The sequence below is a fragment of the Tenrec ecaudatus genome, chromosome 1 (genome assembly GCF_050624435.1).
Source record: "Tenrec ecaudatus isolate mTenEca1 chromosome 1, mTenEca1.hap1, whole genome shotgun sequence".
Classification (NCBI taxonomy): Eukaryota; Metazoa; Chordata; class Mammalia; order Afrosoricida; family Tenrecidae; genus Tenrec; species Tenrec ecaudatus.
Window position 1 is genome coordinate 178,837,991 of NC_134530.1, and position 8,836 is coordinate 178,846,826.

At 49.1% G+C, this 8,836-nt stretch overlaps 1 protein-coding gene across 2 annotated transcripts in view; it reads right to left on the bottom strand.

Annotated features, from left to right (window-relative positions):
* The window catches only part of TADA1 (transcriptional adaptor 1), a 15,054-nt gene extending 6,502 nt beyond the window's left edge, over window positions 1-8,552 (bottom strand). The window contains exons 1-5 of one of the 2 annotated variants that reach the window (XM_075564394.1): window positions 8,364-8,552; window positions 4,835-4,926; window positions 4,538-4,603; window positions 2,273-2,367; window positions 869-1,078 (exon numbers count right to left, since the gene is read on the bottom strand). In XM_075564394.1, the coding sequence (XP_075420509.1) occupies window positions 869-1,078; window positions 2,273-2,367; window positions 4,538-4,603; window positions 4,835-4,926; window positions 8,364-8,437 (537 nt within the window). In that variant the 5' untranslated portion in view covers window positions 8,438-8,552. Of the gene's footprint in view, window positions 1-868; window positions 1,079-2,272; window positions 2,371-4,537; window positions 4,604-4,834; window positions 4,927-8,363 lie in introns of both variants that reach the window. The other variant, XM_075564385.1, reaches the window with a different exon arrangement.
* Window positions 8,553-8,836: the final 284 nt, after the last annotated feature.

An 8,836-nucleotide genomic window follows, 5' to 3' on the forward strand; every position in this document is an offset into this window, starting at 1 on the left:
AAACAAATGGATACCAGGGCTGGTATTTAGTCCTTCAAATGCTCAATCTACGAAGATCCTTGCCAGGAAACAACGTGCAATTAGATATTCCCTAAGACAACCCTCTTTAAAAAGCCACTGACACAACAGATAGTTAAGAAATACGCACAAAACAAAACCAGAGAACAGGTACTTCCTTGTCGTCACCTTTTTAAGAGGTAAGTAGCAAAGATGGAGGGAGGCATCTGTGGGCGGAGTCTCGGGCCTTCATTAGTAACAGGAGACCAGAGGGTGCTAATTCTACCAGGAAGGCCATCTTACACAGGACAGCACGGTTCACTTTATAATGGGGTTTCACACACAGAATCCACATAATGCTTACAGCCTCGTGAGATGGCTGTTATTATCTTTGGGGCACCACTGAGGCCCAGGGAATTCCAAGGACTTACCCAAAGCCACTTTGCATATCTGCATACCATCTACCCACTGTACACTGTCAGCGAGATGTGCTGAGACGATATAACTGCTCTCTCCAACAACAAATCTAGCGTCTCCACTGCTACCTACTAACTCCAGGCAAAGCAAGGGACCGTCAGCAACAGGATCTCCAACCTCACTTTCTCCTTAAAAACAGCCCCCTTGCCGACAAATTCAACAACCATGCAAGTGGAAGAATTCTGGCGGACGTCACCTATCTGAGCTCAGTCTGTTCACTGGAGCCAATCCTTTCAACTGCGGTGTTTCTCCCGCAGAAGAAAACCACCCTCATGATGACAAGTCGCTGACACCTGAGTGACAGTCGGTTCTTCGCCTGCAATGATCACCTTGAAACAAACACGAGCTTGCCACACGCAATCTGTCAGCCTATTCCTGCCAACAGCCAACGAACCTCCACTGCGTAGACCACGGCGGAGACGGCCTCCTCGGTGACGTTGTCCAGCCCGTGCTCATAGGCCGTCACTATCATCCGCCCTTCCAGCTGGCCCCGAGTAGGCAGCATCATCGTGTGAGAGCAGAGCTTCAAGTCGTCCTCATCTTGGGGATCCTTGGCCACAAACTGCTGGGCTCCCGAGAGGGGGTTTTGAGGCTGAAACCTATGCTACAGATTAGAAATTTTTAAAGTCACTAAGGTGCCCAATAATGAAACACAAACAAAAGTAACTCAGTCATTGAGTTTCGAGGTCTGCCCGATTAACGCCACGGTGAGGGCAAAGGCACGAATCTAGGGAAAACAATGAACTTTTCAGGCGAACACTGATGCTTGATGTTTCCTCTTATCAGCAGTTTGTAGCACAGACAGCGGCTCATTCTGTTCAATTCCTACCTGAGTGATAGCAGAATATAACTAAAGCTTAAGATGCAGAAAACGCCTGGGCTCTAACAGTATAAATATATAATTAGTGTGCCAACTAGGCACTCCAAAGCCTAACCAATGAACGTAACGGAATCTATTACAAAACAGTCCCAAGATAATGTGGGGTAGTGTAACCGGTTATTGTTATTCTCAGCTTCAGAATCTCAACGCAGAATCTAAGACTAATGAACTTGTTTCCTTGGGGCTTTTCCACCCAGAAAACCTCAGGCTTCCGTAGGCAGACTCGGCAACCTCATCTGTGCTCGGCTCCCCACTGGCAGGTGTGCTCCAGCAGCTTTGGCTTCAACTCAACACCCAACGTTGTACAGTAAATACACTTGTAAACCAAGCCGCCCAGGTTCACTATTGTAACCACTTGGGAGACAAAGCAAAGATGGATGCAGAAAGGCCTGCTGTTTGCCAACAGTTACGAATAATTCAACCAGATCGATGCAAGGTCTTTTGAGAGGCCTTTCCCCCGAGACATAAACTGAACGAGCAAGTTATTCTATAACGTTGCCTCGCCGAATGTTCTCGTGGCATCTCCGTGGTTCTCCTCAAAGTTCAAGGCCCGCCCACGCCCTTCTGGGGCCCTGCCTCTGGACCTCATGGACCCTAGGAATAGAACCAGCCAATCTGAGAAACATTACGCTTTTGTGAAAAATACTGAAAAGGAGAAAGCAACAAAAGCATGGCTTCTGAATCACTGGTACATCACTGGGTATTAATAACACATGTTCAAACGTAAGCAACGACAAACTAGAATTATAAAACGCAGACATCTGGGACTCACAACCTTTGAACCTCTTTTGCACCAAATGGTAGCCCTTTTTAAAATTTCAACATAATTCCTGACATTTTAATTTCCCTTTAAAAACGAAAGCTAGTCACACCACACTGAAACCAGCCATTACCGAGCACGCCTGGAGAATAACCTACATCAAATTTCTGACGAACCGAAGAAAGCTTTTTCTTTCCTTTGGGTTTCCCAGGTTTGGCTGCGGAGCCCCCTGTCCAGGGCAAGGATCCAGCACCTTCTATGAGACAGGAGGATAATAATGACAAATTAAACAATTATCCAGAAATTCAAATCCTTTCTCCTCCATAATACATATCCCCCCGCCAAAATACTGCCATTGAGTCGCTGCCAATTCATAGATATGCATAAATTCTCTCCAATCACATTGTTGTCCCACTGTAACTTTAAGAGTTTTTTAAGAGAAACATGCCTTTTGCTTTTCATATCTGTAATTACTATTCCCTGGGGGTCAGAGAACTGTCTAGTTCAATATGATGGACTTATGAAGACAAGTATGCGTGTACCTCCTCTCACAAGCTCCTCCCACACAACAACAACAGAGACAACAACATGAATGGCACACAAGAAGGCACCTGAGCGAGCATCTTGGCGTATTTTTTAAGAAAGGAAAAACGTATGCCCCTAACAAAGCTTTTTCACCATATTGCTTTTGTGAAGAGGACAAATTTTTAAAGCTTTGAAACAGGGCTTTCTAGTTTGGATGCCTCAGTCAGGGCCAATAAAGTGAAACAGACACGGGCCAGCATTTTAACATCTGGGTGATGTTTTTGTATAAAGTTAACCAGCCGTGGAAAGGGGCTCCAAGATGCAGGGAGCCCTCTTTGTAGGCTATGTGTGACACACCAGGCTTAGTGCCAAGACAGTGGAAAGCCAAACATTCGAAGCGGGGCAGCTATCTGCCATCTACGAGCAGGGCAATGCTGTGCTCTACCCAGCCGGTCAAGAGAGCTGGCTTCCATGCCACACACAAGCTGTCCTTATTGTCACAGAGGAAAGTTCCGTTTCTAGCTGCGTTTCAACCTGTCAGTTTTCCTGGCCTAATTAGCATTCCCGTTTAGTCACATTTTAAAACTTAAGCTACTCTGGTATTGCATCACCCATTGGAACAAGGCTGAACACCAGTTTGAAGCTCAGCTAGAGGGGGAGTGGGGGGGAACTTCTTAGTTCTTCCGTAACAAGAACTGTCTGGAACATCTTCAACACCTAAAGGTCTTAGGCACACCAGCTATGGGGAATTATCTGAGATTGACTGATGGTGAGACAGTACCATCAGCCAATCAGAGCTCATTCCCCAGAGAGCCATTTTTTAAATGCAACTGCAAGTTGCCTTCAAAATCAGATCCTAAACACCAATGCCATGTGGGTGGAGGAAGCAAGGCCTGGCAATAAGCACTAACCCTGACAAGGAGGCGGGCTTTAGGGAAACAGTGCCACTGAGTGCTGGACCGGACGCAGGCGACCTTACGCTTTCTCTCCTGTTCTGTGCCCCCACCCCCTTTCTCTCAAAGCACAAGGAAGGGTGGTTGGAAGAACTAAAGACCATGTGCAGGAAGCATGTTGGCACACTGCAGACACCCAATGTTATTAAAATGATCTTTCCTGCCATGCTGGGTGAATAGAAAATAATCCATCCACAATTATCCCAGGTACAACCACCTAATCATTACTTTTAATAGAAAACCCCGCTGTGCTGCTAGCAAGCATGCGTTTCCTGGAGATTTACTTTGGGTGCTGACAGACACTTCTATGTTTTCAAACCAGAAACAGTATCAATGGCTTCTATTTAACTAGAATAAGCCACTTACACTTACTAATACAACTGCCTATTTGTTTGGCTGTTTTGTCTATTTTTCAAAGCACTTATTACATGGTCTTTCATAACCCTAGAGGATGGGCACTTCTGTCCCTATTTGATGAGTAAAAGCTAACACCTTTGCTTCCCCTGCCCCCATGTAGTTAAGTATATTAATTAAGCTAGTTGTTGAACCTCAGTTTGAACTTAATTTTCTAGACCAGGGTTTTTCTTTTGATCACTCATCTTTTGGGTTTGGGGCACTTTAAAATATATGGGAAAAAAACCCTCACCGCCACTGAGTCGATTCTGACTCATCACAACACTACAGAGGATTTCTGAGACTAAATCTTTATGGAGCAGCCAGCCTCATCCTCTTCCCTCAGAGTGACTGGTGGGCTTGAAGCGTCCACCTTGAGGTCGTCGGCCCAATGTGTAGCCCACACCACCACCATGCTGCTCATCCTAACGTTTTCTTTTCTAAGCAGTTTAAAGAACATTTTCATTGGCAGGCAGCAGAGAGCGCTGCTACAGGACGTGAAGGGCCATCTTTGCCACCTGGCATATGCTGGGAGCATTTCCACGGCCTTACCTGGTGTAGACACCAAAATCTGACAACGTGTGAGAATGGCCAGGAGGAAGTCGTTGTGGGAATGAACTGAAAAAGGGAGGTCATTACATCAAATACAAGTCACATAGAACATAAGCCAACTATTACTTTAGTCTGCTTGTAAAGGTTTCCATGTCCCTGATTCTGCCGCTTTTACTTCTCAATTTAAAATGTTCTCATTATTGAAATACTCGTATTGCACCATTAATGCCAAAACTTAAAAAAAATTAAGAGTAAAAAGACTTTCATTTCTTGCAAATTTGAGGAAACCAACGTTACCGTTATCCTGTGTGAGAAGTCGATGTGCTTCAAGGTCAAACTCTTCTTTGCTGATCTTCTGCTTGAACCATAACTTTAAGTTAGCCCAGTACCTGCAAGCAGAAACTGCACTGAGAATCGGGGCTTACTTCTGCCTCGAGGGCTTCTTATCAGCTCCAACTCTTTAGACCATAGCTTCCTCCGCTTATGTGGTCAACTGCCCCTTTTCAGGGAGAAAAAACAAATTACGCAGTGGCCCCCTCCCCAGCATTTAAAAACTCATATGCTAGCCCATAGTCCCGGATAAAGTGTAAATGATCTGCTTTTGCAGCCCCTTGGGTAGTTCCGGGGCAGCCCCGAGGGCCTCGTGGTTGTTCAAAAGCACCAGCCACTCGGAGAGAAAGACGGGGTTTCTTCTCCTGCAGCGTTACAGTCTCAGACAGTCAAAGGGGCAGCTGCACTCTGGCCTAAAGCGGTGCTGTCAGTCAGAATCGGCTTGATGGCAGTGACTTGGGGGCTTTGGGGATCATTCCAGTGCACCCCATGGGGGCAGTAGAGGCCACTTTAGGGAAAACTAACTTAAGGGTGGGTGGGGAACATCTGGTCCTTGGGTCGTATAAAGTTGTGAGATCATGAATACCAGCTAATATCACATATCTCACCAAAGAGAAGCAGTTCTAGCATCACATTGGGGGTGAGTTCATGACATGTTTAGCCAGTATGGATGGCTCAAGCAGGTTATAAATATCCAAATGGCAATTGGCAGAAAAAAGGCTCCCAGCCCTGCCTGAGACCATGCCTTGCGCCTTTTTGCTATGGAGTCAATTCCAACTCACGGGGACGCTCTGTGTTTCACAGTAGAATTGTGCCCACAGAACTCTCCATGACTGATTTTTCAGAAGTAGATTTCCACTCCTTTCGGCCAACCCATCTCTGTCCTGGTGGTGCCACCCTCTCACTCAGCAGTCAATGGGGTCAGAGACTCTGACTTCAGACCTTAGGGCACTAGAACATGAGAAGAAACAGGAAGGATGGAGACAGACAGGCAGTTATACGTGGGTCCACTGGCCCACACCCACGGCTGTATGTTTCCTGCCTCGCTGTCACCTTTCTCAAAGATCTACTCTCCTGAACCCTATGTGGAAGATTTCAAGTTTAAAATGGGGTTCTATTCTGTGAGTGGGTATATTAATAGTATAGATTCTGGGCAATGTCTCTCCCTTAACATAAGCTCATTTAACCTAAACAGCTGAAGTGCAGTGGGTTTCTAAATACCTGACACCACAAAGACCATCTCACCTTTCTCACAGAGTGGCTGCTACAGTCGTTGGCTAACGTTTCGGGTCCACAGCCTGACTTGTAACCCACAGAGCTACCAAACACCAACCACTGATAATAAAGACAGTAGAGAGGAAACAAAGATGTAACTGTCCATATGTTAGCATCATTGGAAAACGGAAGAACCCAGAATTGTCAACATCCAGCCAGCCCTCGTGGTTGAGCGCTGAAGCTGCTCCCTGCTTACGGAGCACCGTGGTCGGTTACACAACGTTTACAAATTCAAACTAACTTCATGGCCAGGGACTCACAGTGAGCCAATATACAACAGAATAGAACTGTGCTTTTGAGTTTCCGAGATGGAATCCTGACAGCCTCAACTTCCTTCTGGTGGGTTTGAACTGCTGACTGTACAGTTAACAGACCAGTCAGTACCTAACCCACAGCACCACCAGAGTTCCTAAATCACTCAATGGATCTCTTAGGTGAATTTTCAGCCCTAATTCACCTTCTAAAGTTCATGTGAGTTGCTGATAGGTTTTTTAAAAAGTTCTAAGATGATTTATTTATTATATATTATCTAGATATCTATGACTACTTATCACAGTCTAAACCACAGACAGCATCGCTGTGTGGTGCAGTTAGTAAGTTCAGCAGCTAACCTAAAGGTTGGAGGCTTAAGTTGACCCAGAGGTACCTCAGAAGAAAGGCCTGGGGATCTACTTCCAAAAAACCAGCCACTGGAAACCCCATGGAACACAGTTCTACTCTGATACTTGGGGTCACACTGTCAGAAGACAACTGGGTTTGGTTTTGTTTTTTGATATCCATAGCAGGGCTTTCCTCTCTATATGGATTAGTGTCAGATCCTCTTTGCATGTGTGTCTGCATATAACTGACCATGTAATACATGTTGTTGTCCGGTACCCATTGCTTCCTACTCACAGCAACCACACAACACAGAGAACAAAACACCGCCAGGTCTGGGGCCATCCTCACAATCACTGATTCACCTGTACCCATATTCCAGAGAATCTTTCCCTTTTTTCTCTGACCCTCTCCTGAGCAGGATGGTCTATGAGCATCCCTACTTCCCATTGATTGGTGCACCAATCACAAACTCATAGTGCGGAAACTTTAAGGGGAACAGAGAGCTTGTTATTTCTCCTGCTGAGTGGCTGGTGGGGGGTGTGGGGGTAACTGCCTACTGTGCATTTGAGTGACGGTGCTGGTGAAGAATACTGAAAGGACCACGGACTGTCAAAAGAACCAACAAATCTGTCTAGGACGAAGTACAGCCAGAATGCTCCTTAGAGACCAGGACAGCAAGATCTTGTCTCAAGTACTTTGGACATGTTACCGGGAGACACCAGGCCCTGGGGAACGGCACCATGCTTGGGAAAGCGAAAAAGAAGGCCCGCGATGAGACGATTCTCACAGTAGCTGCAACAACGGGCTTAAACTTAACAGAAACACCGAGCCGTGTTTTATTTTCTTGTACACCGAGTTGTTATGAGTTGGAACCGACAGACCAACACCTTGATGTTTGCAGCACACTGCCTACCTAACCCAAAGCTCCACCGCCCCCCAATGCAAAAACAAAAAAGCAAAACAAAACCGACCAACCCACTGCCAGAGTCACAGACCAAGAGGAGAAGGTGGAACTGCTGCAGTGGGTGGCCGAGCTGTTACTCTCGAGCTGTTACTCTCTCTGGATGCAGAGCGTCTCCCCTCTCTCTCGCAGTCAGGCTGGGGAGTTTGAACTGCAGACCCTGTGGCTAGTGACCCAAAGTGTAACCCACTCCACTCCATCACCACAGTCCTTTCCGATGCCACTTAATTTGCCCGTTGTGCTTAGTACACCACAGTCATTACGCCCTTGGCACGGTGAGTGGGGCGCTCCCGTGCCACCCTCCGGGGCCAGGCTCAAGCCCTCCGCCTCCAGGAAGCCAGCCGCCAGAGCGATGCCAGCCCCGGGTCGCCGGGCCCGACCAGCCCGCGCGTCCCGCAGCCCGGCGCCGGGCCAGAACCTGCTCCACGAGCCTGCGGGCGCGAGCGTCTCCCGCCCCGCCCAGGGCAGCGAGCGCCGGGCGAAAGCGCCCGCCGGGAGGCCGGCCTGCCCGACCCGGCGGACGGACCTACAGGCCCCGCCAGCCGGTCCCGCGGGGATGCGCGGGCCCCGGGGCGCTGGGGGCCGCCGGGGCGCGGGTCGGCGGCTGGAGCCGGAGAGGCCCAGGCGGAGCCCCGGCGGCCGCCCCGCAGCCGCTCTTACTGTTTCACGTTGTCCCCCAGGGCCTCGCTCAGGTTCTTCTTGGCCGCCTCCAGCTCGCTCACAAAGGTCGCCATTGCGTTAAGCTTCTCCGCCCGCCCGCAGGCCGCCGCCGGGACCAACAACCAAAAAACTAACGCGGCCGAAGGCCCGGCTCTGGGAGCCTCGTCCGCCCCGCCCCGCCCCGAGCCGCTGCGGAGCTGATAGTTTGGTTGTCGGCTCCGCCCGCCCGTCGGGAAAGAAGTGGCCCGGCCGAGCGCAACGTCTGCTCGGGCCTCCTCGGCGCGCACGCCCCCCGCCCGCGCCGCCCGGGTCACGTGGGTCCCGCGCTCCCGCGCTCTACCTGAGCCCCGCGCCGCCGCCCGCCCGCCCGCACCTGGCCCGGCTGGGCCCTCCCGCCCGTTTCACTCAGCAGATTGCCACATGCCGCGTTCTACCTGTTTTTCCACCTAAAAGAATACGTTCCCCCTCCAGCT